This window comes from Balaenoptera musculus, chromosome 10 (assembly GCF_009873245.2).
Source record: "Balaenoptera musculus isolate JJ_BM4_2016_0621 chromosome 10, mBalMus1.pri.v3, whole genome shotgun sequence".
NCBI classification, from domain to species: Eukaryota; Metazoa; Chordata; class Mammalia; order Artiodactyla; family Balaenopteridae; genus Balaenoptera; species Balaenoptera musculus.
Window position 1 is genome coordinate 79635265 of NC_045794.1, and position 18801 is coordinate 79654065.

The window sequence follows — 18801 nt, forward strand, 5'->3', positions numbered from 1 at the left end:
CATGCCTGTACATTCCCTGGCAGTAGCTAGCTGATCAAAGATTTGGGGATCTTAACCTAAGCCTAGCAAAACAAACAATGATTTAATAATGAACGGGGAGAGGGTATCTGTCATAAACATATAAACTAGTTACAAACACTCAGGGATACAGGCTAGAACTATAAGAAACATCTTCTCTTTCTAGGTTATAATATTTCATATCTGGAATCATAATATATAAATATTCTGCCTAGAGACATTTGTTTTAGTTGCTCTCTGAAGTTATCCTGGGAAACATAGCTTTAAAGTACTGGGGAATATTGCAAAAAAACAAAACAAAACAAAAAACAGAGATCATAAATAAATTCAATTATTCAGGGGATATTTATTGTGTGTTTACCATTTGACAAGCACTCTTCCAGGCCCTGGGCATGAAGAGGTAAACAAAACAAACAAGGTACTACTCTTTGAAACTATAAAATCTATTGAAGGGGAAAAAAGATAACTAATAAATAAGAAAAATATCAGATAATGACAGGTAATATGCAAAAGATTAACATAGAGAGATGTAGTAGAAAATAAATGAGTGGTTATTTTACACTGGAATATTGAAAAAAGTTCTCTCTGTAGAGGTATTTGCAAAAGAAGTATAAATGCAAGAAAGAGCCAGTCATAGGAAGATGGGTGAGTGGTGGGTTAGAAGATATTCCAGACAAAGGGAAAAGCTACTGCAGAAGTCAGCATGTGGCAAAGAGTTTGACTTATTAGGGCAATGGTCCTCAAACTTCAGCATGTTTCAGCATCACCTTCAAAGACTTGTTAAAACACAAGATTTCTGGGTCCCACCCCCAGACCTCCTGATTCAGTAAGTCAGGCATGGAATCCAAAAATTTGCATCTCTAACAAATTCCCAGGTGATGCTGATGTTACTCGTCCAGGGGTCACACTTTTGAGAACCACTGCATCAGAGAAACAGAAAGAAAGCAAGTGTAGCTATAGTAATAATTGTGGGGGGAACAGTGTTATTAAGTAAGATCAGAGAGAGAAGCAGATTTATATGTCACCACAGAAGTCTAAATTTCACTCTGAGATTGGAAGCAGTTATGGTAGCTCTGAAGCAGGAGGTAATATGATCTGATTCATGTTTTAAAAATATCACTCTGAGGGGTCAGGGATAGTGGGAGGTAAGGAGGCAGGGACGACTTATAAAGGGGTAGCATGCGAGGGGTTCTCTTTGTGGCAACTGAGTAGCTCTTTATCCTGACTGGTGGTTACATGAATCCACACATGTGATAAAATGACATAGAACTATATTCACGTTTTATTCCAATGATAATTTCCTGCGTTTGACAATGTTCTATAGTCACAGAAGGTGTAACCAAAAGGTGGGGGGGGGGGTACTGAGAGAAGTTACAAGTAACCTCTCTGTACTACCTTTGCAACTTCCTCTGAATCTATTAATTATTAAAAAATTAAAAAAAATTTTAAACATCACTCTGGTTGCTGCTGGAGAACAGATGATAGGAAAACAACAGAAGGGAAACAGGAGGAGGAGACTATGGTATAGTACTCGAAGCAACAAATAATGGTGGCCTGGACTAAGAGGAAGAGAAGCAGGCAGATTTAGGATATATACTACACAAAGGCAGAACCAGAAGGCCAGCAGACATGGCTGCAAGATTACTTTCATACGTACTCTCCGCACCCCACCACAGCTTTTAGTGATAACCTACATTAAAAATACTTATCCAAAGAAAAATTTTAAATCTCCAATAGAGCGACTGTTAAAAATATATGAAATACAATATGTGAAAGGACAATTGGAATCATGTATCAAGTATGCAAATGATTATCATTAACAGTGAGTTTTGAAAGTTATTTATGTAGTAAATATATAGGAAACTACAACGGTAGAGGAGGGAAGAAAGAGTAAAAGAGAAAATAATCAAGGATAATTCCTGGATTTCTAGCTTTAAGTGGTTTAGGTTAAGTGAGGGAAGTTGGAGTAGAAGCTGATTTGGGGGGGAAGGAAATCAAGATCTGTGATTTGGTCATATGTATTAAATTTAAGGTTCTTATTAGACATCTATGTGGAGAAGCCAAGTAAGCATTTCGATATGAATCTAAAGATCCAGAAAAAAATCCTGACTAGAGAGACAAATTTCGGTGTAGTCAGCATTACATAGTAGCTGAAGTCATAGGACTAGATGAGGTCAAATATTCACACATTTCAAGATTATGACAGCAATTAACTGGATGGTTCAGTAAGATAATAATACTCTGTATTTTAAAAAGAAGTGGAAACCTTTAAGGCATTACACTAAATGAAATAAGTCAGACACAAGAGGACAAATAGACAAAGGAGAATAGTGGTTACCAGGTCCTGAGGGGAGAGGAGAATGGGGAATTACTGTTTTGTTTTTTTTTAATTTTTATTTTATATTGGAGTATAGTTGATTTACAATGTTGTGTTAGTTTTAGGTGTACAGCACAGTGATTCAATTAAACCATATACATGTATCCATTGTTTTTCAGATTCTTTTCCCATATAGGTTATTACAGACTATTGATCTTTCTGTTTTCTTTTTTTTTAAAATTAATTAATTAATTAATTTTTGGCTGCATTGGGTCTTTGTTGCTGCGCGCAGGCTTTCTCTAGTTGTGGCGAGCGGGGGCTACTCTTGGTTGCGGTGCAAGGGCTTCTCATGGCGGTGGCTTCTCTTGTTGCAGAGCACGGGCTCTAGGCACACAGGCTTCAGTAGTTGTGGCTCACGGGCTCTAGAACGCAGGTTCAGTAGTTGTGGCACGCAGGCTCAGTAGCTGTGGCACACGGGCTTAGTTGCTCTGCAGCATGTGGGATCTTCCCGGACGAGAGCTCGAGCCTGTGTCCCCTGCATTGGCAGGTGGATTCTCAACCACTGCGCCACCAGGGAAGTCTGGAATTACTGTTTAATGTGTACAGTGTTTCAGTCTGGGCTGATGAAGAATTTCTAGATATGGTTAGTGGTGGTGGCTGCACAACAATGTGAATGTATGTAATAACACTAAAACTGTATGCTTCAAAATGGTTAAAATAGTAAATTACAGGTTATATATATTTTACCACAATATATTTTAAAAAGTAATGGAAATCTATATGAAAACCTGCAACTAGATCTTTCCTATTCTATAAAGTAATTAGTTCCAAGTAAGGATTTCCAATGATTTTTTAATATCATAACATGGCAATCATTAGATTCCACTAAGAAATTTATTTAACATCTTATTTATTTGGATATTCTGATTATGTGAACTACTATGATCAGGAGAACGAATTTCTTAGCCAACACCTCGTAGCCTTAACTCACTCCCTGGTTCCTAATCCTGCTCTTGTAAGCTCTCTTATTAATCCGATCCTCTTCCAGACCCTACATACATCCAATGAAGTCTGTACTTTCAGCCTCATCCTCTCACAGACCTTGTGCTATTTGGAGGAGTTAGCACTACTTAGAACGCCCTATGTCATCCACTATTGTCAAAAACTGTCACTGCTACCATGTAGTGTAGCGGTCCCCAACCTTCTTGGCACCAGAGACCGGTTCCGTGGAAGACAATTTTTCCACAGACGGGGGTCGGGTGGGGTGGGGGTGGGGGATGGTTCAGGCGGTAATGCGAGCCATGGGGAGCGATGGGGAGCGATGGGGAGCAGCAGATGAAGCTTTGCTCACTTGCCCGCCGCTCACCTCCTGCTGTGCGGCCCGGGGGTTGAGGACCCCGATGTATCAGATTACCAGGAGAAAGGGAGAAACCTGGAAATAAGACAAGGTCTCACAATATCCATAAAACTAGTCTTGTTAATTCTGAACAACACGATAAACTGTCTCAGTGCACAGACTGAAGAGTAAGGACAAGACACTGAATATCTGGAAAACTGGACCATTTCAATCTTTGCCTTTTGGGGTTTTTTTTTTTGTTCTTGTTATTGCTGCATTTGGAAGCCTCAAATAGTTTACGTATAATAAAACACTACTTTTGCCTTTCTATAAATATAATTGTGATCTATTCTCTTCATCATAATTAAATTGTCACCTGTCCTCCTCATCAAATCAATAATTTCAATACACTTCTCATTACAGAGTAAGGCTAACTACTTAAAGACAAAATCATGAAATATAACTTTCTGTATGTCTAAAATCATAATAAGACTTTTAGCAGGCAAATCAAGAATTTATGAGAAAAAGGTATTTTTCAGATGAACTGTTTTTACTGAGATGAAATTCACTAACATAAAATTAATCATTTTATTTGGTAGATGTACAATGTTGTACAACCATCACTTCTATTTAGTTCCAAAATATTTTCATCACTACCAAAGGAGACCCTGTATCTACTACGCATCACTCTGCATTCCCCCGTCTCCTGAGTCCCTGGCAACCACTTAGCTGCTTTTTGTCTCTGGATTTACCTATTCTGGATATTTCATATAAACGGAATCATAGAATATGTGACCTTTGGGGTCTAGCTTCTTTCAGTTTTCAAGATTCATCCACATTGTAGTATGTATCAGCACTTCATTCCATTTAATGGTTGAATAATATTCCATTCCCAGAATATGTCACATTTTGTTTATACATTCATCTGTTGATGGACATTTGAGTTGTTTCCACCTTTTGGCTACTGTAAATAGTGCTGCTATAAATATAAACATTCATGTACAAGATTCTGTTTGAATACTTGTTTCAATTATTTGGATATATTCCTAGGAATGGAACTACTGGGTTATATGGTAATTCTATTTTTAACTTCTGAGGAACTGAGATGAATTAATGTTTGACAGTTTTTTTTTAAATGAAATATTCAGTGCCTTCTCAATTACTAAAAAAAAAAATCTGATGTGCTCAGAATTCTCTTTCCTTGAAAGTGCTTTAGAAAAAAATGTTTCTTATACTTCAGTTTGTAAATTTTAGTGCAAAAATTTCATTTTATAATTAGGAAAAGCTGTATTGAGTTAAGGCCAGTATGCTTAAATCAACAAAGTTTGCAAACTTTCAACCTAAGTTTAACACACTAAATATAAATTCAAGATTCCTCTTTCCCTGGGTTCAATCCACCGATCAATCTGTAAACACACTAGCTTATCTAGAAAGGTACTCTAATGCGAACTATAATTATATTATACATTTATAACTGAGTTAAAGCCTTCACAGTATGACTCATAATTATCAAAATAGAGATAATAGCTCAAATTCTCTTTGGATGGAGGTAGAACATGTATGAGTGACAGTGTATGTACATTTTGATACACCAACTGTATCATATGCTTTATAATTTTTCCAAGATTTTTATAGTATTATCCCCATTTATGTGTACTTTCTCATTTGATTTGTCCTAGAATATGCATGAGAGACACCTGCCTATATATAATGCAAGAGTAAGAGGATTCTGCTCATACAAGTGACTGAACAAAAGACAGGAGATCAAAAATTGGTTTAGTTTACTTAAGAAAGTTATAACTATATTCTTCCTCCTCAAGCCAGCACTGCCACTATATAGTTGTTAGACAAATATCACTTGCTTTACAAACTGGTTATAGCGTATGTGAGAAGATCTTTTAAAAAGTATAGTCTACCTCTTCTCATTCATTAAACCATATTCAGACACAGACTGTGTGTGTTACCAATCTTAGGAGCTTTTTACCTTTAAGATAAACTCCATAAAGAAAGAAAATGTTGGAACCAGCTATCAGGTACTGAAAGATAACCAAAAAGGTAAAGAATCTTTGTGAAAGCTGTCCCATGTGCTGTTGTTATACATAGGAAATAAGTAATAGCAGATATAACTCAGAGATAGCCTATGCTACCAGCACTCTCTGCAACCCAAGAGGAATCAATGTCTATTATGACATCTTCAAGTATTATTTCAAGTAATTCGAAAAACTTAAAGAGGAAACTCAGTAGTTTCTATTTTCTCTTCCTTACTAATTGTTAATGTTACTATTAGAATAAAAGTAAATTTTAAAGTATGTTCTACTTGAAAAAAATATTTTCAATGTTTCACCATTCATTATAAATTAAGCATGTTTTAAGACAATTAATACTAAAATATTCCAGGAAATATGCTATGAATCTAAAATATTAATTAGCTCTCCAAAAAGTATGTACATTTTCTTTGACTCACGCTCTTTTTTTTTTTTAAAGAGGTTTGTCTTGTAGTCAAATTCCCATCCAGAATGTGTTCCCAGAAAGCATCCATCAAGATGTATTCTGTGCTTACTTTGCTCCTGAATATCACTGGCAAATAGCTAGCAAGACTTGTGGATCATAAGAATGAATATACAGGGTTTAATTAATAACAAGAAATCAAAGGGGATCTGAGAGAGAATTAAGGATTTTTCTCCTGGCAAGAGGAATAAAAGTAAGACGTTATAATATCAGCTTTGAGATTTTATCCAAATGTAAAATATTTCCCTCCTAAAGTAAATTCTATCCAAATTATTATTTTAAATTTTCTACCAAACTCATCTATGTTTCCCCTCCTATATTATGAGCCAGATAACCTTGAGTAAAATAATGACCCTTCTGAGGAAGAGATAAACTGAAGTTTGGGTAGGATAAATTACTTACCCAGAGTCATGTAACTAATAAGTGTGTAAGTGTGTCCCAAATTCCAATCCATGACTTTTTTTAAAAATACATTTACTTATTTATCTTATTTTTGGCTGCGCTGGGTCTTCGTTGCTGCACACGGGCTTTCTCTAGTTGCGGTGAGCGGGGTCTGCTCTTCATTGCGGTACGCGGGCTCAGTAGTTGCGGCTCACGGGCTCTACAGCACAGGCTCAGTAGTTGTGGCACATGGGCATAGTTGCTCCACGGCATGTGGGATCTTCCCAGACCAGGGCTCGAATCCATGTCCCCTGCATTGGCAGGCGGATTCTTAACCACTGCACCACCAGGGAAGTCCCAATCCATGACTTTTAATTTAAAGTCCAGAGCACTTTCCATTATACCTTTCCCTCTCTCACAAGGACAGTTACATTTCATCCAGAGGGGGTGAGGGTATTCATGTTTTCACCAACTGCCATAAACCTCTAACAGGAGAACTTCAGGCAGAGGCAAGGAAGAGAATCTGCACATTATGACACACTGGCAGCCATTCCTGTAAGCTCCTTCCTGGTTATTACTATGACATCTCTAGGGCTATTTCAGTTTTGAATATGTAGCCTTGTTCTATAGATTTCATCAGGATTTTGCATTTTAATCCATTCAATTTAACAAACTTTTTATTTTATATCAATATCTGTGTACTAACTACTTTACACTGTAAAAAGAACTGTCAAACTTGTGAAACATTATATGCCTATCTACTATAAGTGCTCTCAATACTATGGATAGATTCTTTGGTCATATGATAAACCTTGTCGTCTATGTGGATAGTCAATATATGCATATATAATGTTATAAAACTATGATGAAATTTCAAACAGGAATTTCACAAACTTTTTTTTTTTTGGCCACGCCACATGGCTTGTGGGACCTTAATTCCCTGACCAGTGATCGAACCCAGGCCCTCGGCAGTGAAAGCACAGAGTCTTAACCACTGGACCACCAGGGAATTCCCAGGAATTTCACAAACTTACTATGCACTTTTAAGCTGTACTAACTTTGGTTATAAGAATAACAAAAATATTTAAATGTTAATTTAAAAATAGCTACTTAACAACTAGGATAATATTATACAAAGTATTCTTATTTAAGAACTAAAGAAAAATGGAAAGATAAACAGGATAGAGAATTCATCAGGGTTAGAGACCAGCTATAGTAACACTGTTCGAGTAAGAATGGAACATTCCAGTAAGCAAGCAAAAGTTATTGAACTAGGGAAGGAGGCAGAGAAATAAACAGAAGGAACCTACTAGGGACTAATCAGGAAAGTAAATTCACATTTGATTTATCATGTAATTCAATTCTCTCCTCCCCTTCCCTACCCCCTAAATATTTACCATTATCTTTGCTGCTGTTTTCTTCAATAGTCATTTGTTCAGCCAATTCAGACAACGATTCATCAATAGTCTGGCTTCCTCGAAGCGTGAGGGATAGCCTTCTCTTAAATTTTTTCATCCTATCAACTGAATGTGACCTGAAAAATCCTGAAAGAAGAGAACAGAATGAACACAAGATTAAAGCTATGAATATCTTACAGCTCCAGAAAAATGTTGTTCTCGATTTACTGGGAATCTTCAAAATAAGAATAAAATGAGGAATTCTCACGTCCATCAAACACCACAAAATCCAGCCCTTCCTTAAAAAGATCCACTCACTTGAATTAATGCCATATTCATATAGCATCATCAGAAGAGCAAGAATTCTACAAAACTAAAGACTGAGATTTTAAGCATCACAACTAAACTTAGAAGGATTACAAATCATCCTAAAATGAGCTTTGTAAAAACCAATTTAGTGAAAATATATCATTATTTTGATGTGTAGGTTCCATTATTATAAATATCAATCATCATATTGGAACCAGTCAGTGATATCTTTAGATATAACTGAGGGGATAAGACAGGTGAAAGAGGTGGGGTAGGGAGAGAATAAAGAATGATGCTTGACAATTTATTAAACAGCTCCAACAGAAATTTTCTTTTTTAACTTCTTATTTAGCCAATATATTGGGGGTTTGTTCTTCCCCCACCCTGGTCAGCTGTCAGGAGTCTCCTCCTATTATTATAACAATGCCAAATTTTAGAAGGAAAAAATGGAAGTCAAATTAACAGGTTTCAAATGCCTACTCCATACTAGACACTTTCATGTCTCTGAATTCATTTAGTCTTCCTAATTCTAAAGAGCATACTATACTATCCCATTTTCACAAATAAGCAAACAGGCTCAAAGAAGTTCCCTGACAGACAGCAAATAAACAATTATTGATAGAACTGAGATTTAAAACTAAGATTACCATTTACCTTTTCCCCCACATTTTAACATCTCTGAAATCAGGATGTATCACAATTACAGTTAAGTCCCCTACATACGAATGAGTTCCATTCCAAGAGCGTGTTCGTAAGTCCAATTTGTTCCTAAGTCCAACAAAGTTATTAGCCTAGGTACTCAACTAACACACGCAGCTATATAGTACGGTACTGTAATAGGTTTATAATACCTTTCACACAAATAGTACATAAAAACAAACAAAAAATAAAGAAAACATTTTTAATCTTACAGTACAGTACCTTGAAAAGTACAGTAGTACAGTACAACAGTTGGCACAAAGGGGCTGGCATCGAGTGAACAGGCAAGAAGAGTTACTGACTGGAGGAGGGAGAGGTGGTGGGAACTGGCAGAGCTGAAGGATCGTCTGCAATAGGAGATGGAGGGCAAGCTGCAGTTTCACTCACGCCTGATGTTGATGGAACACATATTCGCATCTTTGAAAGTTCGCAACTGAAGGTTTGTATGTAGGGGACTTACTGTAATGGGATGTCAATTATAATTGACAGCTTTCTTTTTTCCTAGTAGTACATACACTAATGGTATAATTCATAGTGGAGTCTTGGATATGATCAAACAAGGTATTTGCTGCCAAAACCAATTCCTCAATTATTTACCTGTAACTTCTTTTCTAATTTACAGTCTTAATTGTGGTGAGCTAGTTTACCAGATTACCAAGCGTACTGTAACCATTACCTCAACTAAGAGCTTCTTCTAACTCCGCTATGCTAAAATACCTGTTTTACCATCCAGCTCTGGATATCTATTTTGAATCTGTAAGTATTTTGCTTATTTTCTCATCCTAGGGCTCTATTCCAAGTAGCTGAGTGTGCTGAACAAGTGAACTCTACATAAGATATTTATAATGAATAATTTTTGTTTGCTCAAAGGCTCGGGGTAGGGTACTGAATATAAATTTATAAGTGATACTATTATGTTTTACCAACTCTGTTTTACATACTTAAAGACAAATCAATGTTGCTGAATATTTTCTACTAACTAACCTTCCAGCTGACCTCTTTTCAGCTGTGTCTAAACTGCAGTTAAACCAATCTACTGGGTTCTAAATTTTAGTTACTGTATTTTCAATCCTAGAATTCCTATTTGATCCCTTTCTATAGATTCAAGTTCTCTACTGAAATTCTTCACCTTGCCATCTATTTTCATGACTAGGTTATAGTATTTTAAAGTTCTTGTCTATAACTCCAGAATTACACAACCTATGAATAACCTGCATAACCTGTTTCTAATCCTGGTTTTTCTCTGTTGGTCCTGTTGAATGCATAGTAATTTTTTTACTGAATACTACACATTGTACGTGAATGACTGTATGAAAATATGTAAGAAAAAAAGGAGAAGCTCTGGATGATGTTATTATCTTTTTCCAGAAAGGATTTAATTTTTTTCTAACAAGCAGTCAGAGTAAGAGATCACCTCAGTCCAATCAGGAACAGAGCTGGCTTGAGACTGAGTTTCAGATATTGTGAAGTCTGGCCTACTTCTGTTTGTTCCCACTCCTATGGTGTGGCCTTTCAAAAGATTCAAACTGCAAACCTAGGACTAAAACAACAACAAAACTATTGAAAGCTCCACTCAACTCCCTCACTTGCTTTTTGCTCACCTCTCATACACTGCTCAACTTTTATCCTATTATCCAAAAGAGCTTAAGAGTTAGAAAATATCTCAAGAGGAAACCCAGCACAGAATACGTCTATTTCTCTTCTCTTCTGAATCTTTACTCCTGAAGTCTTGACTGACTCAGAAGCTCTACGATGCCTTCAAACTGTATTTTTCCCTAGTCTGATAGGGAGCCTTAGTCTGATACAAGTTCCTCCCATCACAGGCAGAAATGGACGTTCAGATGTGGATTAAAGGAGATAATATATACTTTAGCAAACAAGGTGAATTTATAGGAGGCAGTCAGTAAACTTTAAGAGTTGATTCCAACTAAGAAACCTGTAACTATATGGATGTCCTAAATGCAAGATTCTTTACTTCTCAAAGTCAGCCTTTATATAGCTCTATCCTGACAGTCAATAATCCATGCCATTTGCTTAAAACATATTAGATATTTAAGGTGAATTGAGCTATCGCCAATCTTCATCTACCCTTTTGTTTCTCTAAGAATTTATACTAGAGACACCCTCCTTTGTAAAGCTCCAGAATCATCCTGTGCAGTAAAGGGGTAACTCTGCAAGCTTGGGGGGTTAAACTCTGCACATTCCAAAGAAAGGAATCACCTAAGACAAGCTCCTAGGAGATAACCTCTGACCCCTTGCAATATCCTGCCTGATAAATTTCTTTGTATACCTAAAATGTTGGGCCACACCAGATAATTTATATTAACAATGTGAATTATGGTAAATCCCTATCTTTGTATGCCTGGGGCTTTGGGCCACACCATATCAGCTCGACCTCAGGGGGGAGGAGGAATAAGGGAAACTGGAGACTAAGTAACTAAAGACAGTCATGTAGGTACTTCCATGCCTATGTAATTGACCCCTAAAAAAAACTCTGGACACCAAGGTTCAGGTAAGCTTCCCTGGTTGGCACCACTTTGCCATGTTGTCATACAGGACAACTGGAGGAATGGAGCACTGTCATGCAACTCCATTAGGAGAGGATAACTGAAAACTCGCACCTGGTTTCTCTTGGACTCCACCCTATATACCCTTTCCCCTTTGCTGATTTTAATCTGTATCTTTTCACTGTAATAAAACATAATCATGAGTTTAACAGCTTTTCTCTGATTTCTGTGCCCTTTTAGCAAATTATCAAGCATGAGAGTATCTTAGGAACCCTCAACACACACTCCTTCAAGAAATCTGTGTGCCCAAACAAAAATCCCTAAGCGCTAGTAGCTCACAGTTACCAACGTTTTGACTCCAATTTTCTCAAACATAGTCAAGTGGTCACGAATGTCTACGTAACTATACAAACATCACCACTTCAGAATCTTGCACACCATTTTTGAAAGTTTGCTGACCATGTATCTGCCTCTTATTTTAGATGACAAATAAGGATAAAATAACAAACTATAACAGATGTTATTACAGAATTAATTCACATAACATGGTAACATCCCATTCTGACCATGTATGTGAAGAGCGGTCACTCCAAACTGCCTTGTACTGTAAATAAAAAATATGCACTGGATTTTAAAGACTTAGTATTTTAAAAGAACGTAAAAAATCTATTGTTACATGCATAACATGATTTTTAAAAATTCTAGACATATTTGGTTAAGTAAAATTTATCAATATTTCTAAAACTAACTCTACTAATTAAATATACCTGCAAAATACTTTAAAATTCAGTATGGTGCTCACATTGTATTTCTATTGGGCAATGCCACTATAGAGCGCCAAGTAAATCTTGATGGTTTTAAGTGGGTACAGAAAAGGGGGGGAAAGGGAAATCACATAAGCCTTAACTTTTTCTTCATACAATGCTTTTGAACAATATATGAGAAATTCTATGTGTTTATAACTCAGAACACTATGCATTTCCATCAAGAGTGAAGAAAATTCTAGTCTATAAAGTAACTAACTATATGTATTTTCTACTCTGTCAGGAATAAGAAAGACATTTCTAATTCATTAATAAGAGGTGCAGTGGTTAAGAATCCGCCTGCCAATGCAGGGGACACGGGTTCAAGCCCTGGTCCGGGAAGATCCCACGTGCCGCAGAGCAACTAAGCCCGTGCGCCACAGCTAACAAGCCTGCGCTCTAGAGCCCATGAGCCACAAATACTGAGCCCGCGTGCCACAACTACTGAAGCCCGGGTGCCTAGAGCCCATGCCCCGCAACAAGAGAAGCCACCGCAATGAGAAGCCCGCGCACCGCAATGAAGAGTAGCCCCCACTCACCGCAACTAGAGAAAGCCCACGCGCAGCAACAAAGACCCAATGCAGCCAAAAATAAATTTATAAAAAAGAAAAACTTCATAATAAAACACATCACATCCTCAAAAAGGTCCTATTTTTTATCTTCCATGCTATAACTGTAACCTTTTAATTAAGTCACAATGATCAGTAAACACAGATGTTAAGGAATTTCATCAACAATGCCTAGATCATTATTAAAGAAAAAATACTCCCAAATTAAAGATTCCTTGACATTTCTAATTATCTTTAAGAAGAATTATGCATATCAACTTCTTTGCCCATTAGGTTGAGGACAAAAACACATGCAATGCTACAATAAAACACCTTTTGTGAAGTAAATATTACTATTTACATTAGCTTAAAGGTTAACTAATATGTACTGTATATTAATAAAGCAGTGCTAAATTACTGATTTCCTAAAACCAAAACCCTCGAGAGTTGGGTTAAAGGACTTCCCTGGTAGTCCAGTGGCTAAGACTCCACACTCCCAACACAAGGAGACCTGGGTTCAATCCCTGGTCAGTGAACTAGATCCCACATGACACAACTAAGAGATCGCAAGCTGCAACTAAAGATCCCGCATGCCGCAACTAAGACCCAGCACAACCAAATAAATAAATAATGTTTTAAAAAAACAGTTGGGGTAAAATATTTTTTCTATTTTAGCAAAAACTTTTATTTATTTGGGATTGTTAGGATCTTTACACTGTCGTTTTCATGAAGATTAAGATATATTAACAGTAATTTATAGTGAATGCTTAAATATTGTTTTATATTTAATTCATGCCACTGAAAAAGCTATTTTTACCTTAGAAGTAAATGTACTGTAATTTAAAATAAACCCTAAATAAAAACTCCACGATTGTTTGGTTTTAATATTTTAAAGACTTAGCTATCTAGAGAACAATTATAAATGCTCAAATTTCAACATAAGCTTTACCCTGCAAAGGGCTCTTTCCTGACCCTGACCCTCTCTATTCCTTTATCCTTAGTTGTTATTTTTTTTACTCACAGCACTTACCACGTATATATAATACATATATATTCCATATATATACCCATTCGAATATATCTGTGTGCATGTATAATACAAAACAACTTTTAGGGCTTCCCTAGTGGCGCAGTGGTTGAGAATCTGCCTGCCAGTGCAGGGGACACGGGTTCGAGCCCTGGTCTGGGAAGATCCCACATGCCGCGGAGCAACTAAGCCCGTGAGCCACAACTACTGAGCCTGCGCGTCTGGAGCCTGTGCTCCGCAGCAACAGAGGCCGCGATAGTGAGAGGCCCGCGCACCGCGATGAAGAGTGGCCCCCGCTTGCCACAACTAGAGAAAGCCCTCGCACAGAAACGAAGACCCAACACAGCCAAAAATAAATAAATAAATAAATTTATTTAAAAAACAACTTTTATGCCTTTCTAGTTGTCAAAAAGATCTCCAGATTTTTGCCATAGCTAGATCAAATTTTAAAAGGTAAAGGGGCAATAAATGATACTCAGAATGACAATATAAACCCTGCCTCTTTCTCTTCCTCCCTCTCCCATATATATTTATATATATATATATACACACACACACACACACACACAGAGCTGAAAATGTTCAAAAATCAGTTTCCAACTACAAGTGCTTAAAAGAAACATGTAATGTGTTAGCTTAATTTATCACCTAAAATTTGATCTGGGATTGCCTGCTGTACAATTAAGAAATTTTTTCATGTTTTTTTTTTTATCCTGAAAATGTAACTACAAGCATACATAAGCATGCAGTAAAACAAAGTGCATCTTTATTGTACTTTGTTTTACTGCACAACAGATAATGTGTTTTTTACACTAATGGAAGGTTTGCAGCAGCCCTGCAAGTCTACAGGTGCCATTTTTCCAACAGCATTCGCTGACTTCGTGTCTGTAACATTTTGGTAATTCTCAAAATATTTCAAACTTTTTCATTATTATTATATTTGTTGTGCGGATCTGTGATCAGTGATCTTTGATGTTACTATTGTTAACTGTTTTGGAGCACCACAAACCTCGCCCATCTAAGACAGTAAACTTCATAAATGTTATATGTGTTCTGACTGCTCCACCCACCAGCGGTTCCCCCATCTCTCTCCCTCTCCTCAGGCCTCCCTATTCCCTGAGACACAATACTGAAATTAGGCCAATCAATAACCATACAATGGCCTCCAAGTGTGCAAGTGAGAAGGGTCGCACATCCCTCACTTTAAATCAAAAGCTAGAAATGACTAAGTTTAGTGAGGAAAGCATGTTGAAAGCCAAGACAAGCCAAAAGCTAGGCCTCTTCTGCCACACAGTTAGCCAAATTGTGAATGCAGAGGAAATAATCTTGAAGGAAATTAAAAGTGCTACTCCAGTTAACACCCGAATAAGAAAGCAAAATAGCCTTACTTCTGATATGGAGAAAGTTTTAGTGCGCTGGATGGAAGATCAAGCCAGCCACAACATTCCCTTAAGCCAAAGCCTAAACCACAGCAAGGCCCTAACTCTCTTCAATTCTATGAAGCCGAGAGAGATGAGGAAGCTGAAGAAAAGTCTGAAGCTAGCAGAGGTCATTGGTTCACTAGGTTTAAGAAAAGATGCTATCTCCATAACATAAAAGTGCAAGGTGAAGCAGCAAGTGTTGATGTAGAAGCTGCAGCAAGTTATCTAGAAGATCTAAGATAATTAATGAAGGTGGCTACACTACACAGCAGATTTTCAATGTAGACAAAAGAGCATTCTACTGGAAGAAGATACCATCTAGGACTTTCATAGGAGGAAATATCAATGCTTGGCTTCAAAGCTTCCAAGGAAAGGGTGACTCTCTTGTTAGGGGCTAACGCAGCTGGTGACTTCAAGCTGAAGTCAATGTTTATTTACCATTCCAAACATCCTAGGGCCCTTAAGAATTATGCTAAATCTACTCTGCATGTGCTCTGTAAAAGGAACAACAAAGCCTGGATGACAGCACATCTGTTTACAACATGGTTTACCGAATATTTTAAGCCTACTTCTGAGAACTACTGCTCAGAAAAAAAGAATCCTTTCAAAATATTACTGCTCACTGACAATGCACCTGGTCACCCAAGAGCTCTAATGGAGATGTACAATGACATTAGTGTTGTTTTCATGACTGCTAACACAACATCCACTCTGTAGCCCACGGATCAAGGAGTAATTTTGATTTTCACGTCTTGTTATTTTAGAAATGCATTTCATAAGGCTATAGTTGCTATACATAGTGATTCCTCTGATGGATCTAGACAAAATAAATTGAAAACCTTCAGGAAAGGATTCACCATTTTAGATGTCATTAAAAAACGTTCATGATTCATGGGAAGACATTAACAGGATGTTTGGCAGAAGTTGATTCCAATCCTCATGGATGACTTTGAGGGGTCTAAGACTTCAGTGGAGGAAGAAACTGCAGATTTGGTAGAAACAGCAAAAGAACTAGGATTAAAGTGGGACCTGAAGATATGACTGAATTGCTACAATCTCATGATAAAACTTTAACAGATGAGGAGTTGCTTCTTACAGATGAGCAAAGAAAGCGGTTTCTTGAGCTAACGTTTACTCCTGGTGAAGATGCTGTGAGGACTGTTGAAATGACAACGAATGATTCAGAATATTATACAAACCTAGTTGATAAAACAGCAGAAGGGTCTGAGAGGACTGAATCCAATTTTGAAAGAAGTTCTACTGTGGGTAAAATGCTATCAAACAGCATTGTATTCTATAGAGAAATCGGTCATGAAAGGAAGAATCAATTGATGCAGCAGCTGTTATCTTAAAAAACTGCCACAGTCACCCCAACCTTCAGCAACCACCACAATGATCAGTCAACAGCCATCCTCCACCAAAAGATCATGAGTCACTGAAGGCTCAGATGATGGTTAGCATTTTTTAGCAATAAAGTATTTTTTAATTTAGGTGTACACACTGGTTTTTTAGACATAATGCTATTGCACACTTAGACTACAGTACAGTGTAAACATAAGTTTTATATGCACTGGGAAAAAAAAATTCGTGTGGCTCACTTTACTGCAGGGGTCTGGAAACAAATCTGCAATATCTCTGAGGAATGCCCATATTCTATTTACTTAGAGAATACAGATAACCATCCTGGAATGCCAACTGAGTTTTGCCCTAGGAATTGGAAACACTTTTTTTAATTATTGTTGTTGTTGTTGTTAAGACAACAGCTATGAAAACTCACAAACTAGATCCTCTACTATGAGTATTTACCGGAAAAAATGCTGTCATTTTGTGGCCCTTTGGTACTTCCAATAAAAAATTTTTGTACACAAATTTACCTTATAATCCAAATTTCTCTTGATTAAAGGACTTATTTGAGTGGCAATTCTCTGCTTATGTCTCTGAAACATTCTTAGAACAATTTCTTATTAATAATTGCAGGAAAAGTTGAAGAAAAAGCTGAAGATTGCTTTAAAAATGCCTATGACTTTTCTTTAGGTAAAGAAGCAGAATTTACATGCAGAACAAATTAAGCATTTTAAAGTTTGAATTTAAATCTAAGACTGAAATGACAGACTAGTACTTTTCCACTAAGCCCTGCTGTTGTCAATGTTTCCAAAATATCAAGTAGAATAATATGACTTCTCAACAAAGAGAACTTTATTTCTTTATAACATTTTCTGCAGTGACTATAGTTTTAAATTAAACCTTCTGTAACTGAGGTAAACTCACTGAGTGGCCTGTAAGCAAATTTTCTAATAGCTTTTCCTCAATAATTAAATCACGATAAATATTTAGCACTTTCTAAGACACTTAAGCTAGCTATACTTGATGAGGAATAACAAAAATTAAGTTTTTTCACTAAAGACACAAATTTCTAATTTGTATAAAACACGAAGTTATTGTACAAAAGATTAACAGAGCACTGAAATAAAATTTCAATCATGCTTATAGGTTTTTTCCACCAAACACTTTAAACATCTTAATCCTTTATGAGTTCAAATATGAGACTGATTCTTTTCCTTTGAAAGTCTGAGCAAACACACCAAACAGAAAAAAGACACCTACCGAAGACTTTCCTCTATTCATAAACACACATTAGAAAGACAATATAATACTGTGACACTTGAGATGCAAAATGTCATAGTAGGAAGCTCTTGGGGTTGGTCCCCCCACCATAAACAACCAGCGAAGTGGAAAAAAGGACCAGAATCAACTATCTCAGAACTCTGGAACCTGACTGAACACTTATAACAACCAGGGGAGTGCTTGCTGAAGGGAGAGGCTGTTGATCCTGATAGGAGAACCACATGTGCAAACCAGTTAACGCTGCCCTTTCCTCAGCCTGGTCCCAACAATGGAGATAGCAAGCTGCATTCCTAGGGCGGCTGACTGGTGCCAGGGCAGACAGTGGGGAACCGTGACACAAAAAAAGTGGGGGCTGCAGATTCTGGGCAGTCTGACAAACCCTTTGAGAGACTGGCACTGATGCAGGCACTTGCCTTCCTTAAGGCCCTTTTGGGCTGCAGGGGGTGCCTGTACTGGCATCTACTGGGAGACTTAAAAGAGACAGCGATGTTTTCTTTTGTTGTTGCTTGAGCCAAATATTAAAGAAGATCTTCAGTAGGTCATTAGCTGACTGCAAAGATAATGGAATAGAAACTTCAGTGACCACACACAGGAATACACATTTGCAAAAGTCATTTGGGAAAGTCACAAATGGACGGAAGCAGACCTCAACAGCCAAGAAACACCCACAGCCATGGAGTGGGAGAATCTGGTTTTCAGAGTTACCTCATTATAGTACAATGTCCATGTCTCAACAAAAAATTTCATAGCATATAAACAAATAAGAAAGCATGACCCATTTATAAGAAAAAAAGCATTTGATAGAAACCATTCCTGAAGACCAGAATTTTGGAATTTGTAGCCAAGGATGTTAAATAAACTGCCCTAACTATGCTCAAAGAGTTAAAGGAAACCAAGAACAAAGA

At 37.1% G+C, this 18801-nt stretch overlaps 1 protein-coding gene across 3 annotated transcripts in view; it reads right to left on the bottom strand.

Moving 5' to 3' along the window:
• The window catches only part of CDK17 (cyclin dependent kinase 17), a 172904-nt gene that overhangs the window by 36975 nt on the left and 117128 nt on the right, over window positions 1–18801 (bottom strand). For all 3 annotated transcript variants that reach the window (XM_036866001.1, XM_036865999.1, XM_036866002.1), the window contains one exon: window positions 7958–8104. In XM_036866001.1, the coding sequence (XP_036721896.1) occupies window positions 7958–8075 (118 nt within the window). In that variant the 5' untranslated portion in view covers window positions 8076–8104. The remainder of the gene's footprint in view (window positions 1–7957; window positions 8105–18801) is intronic.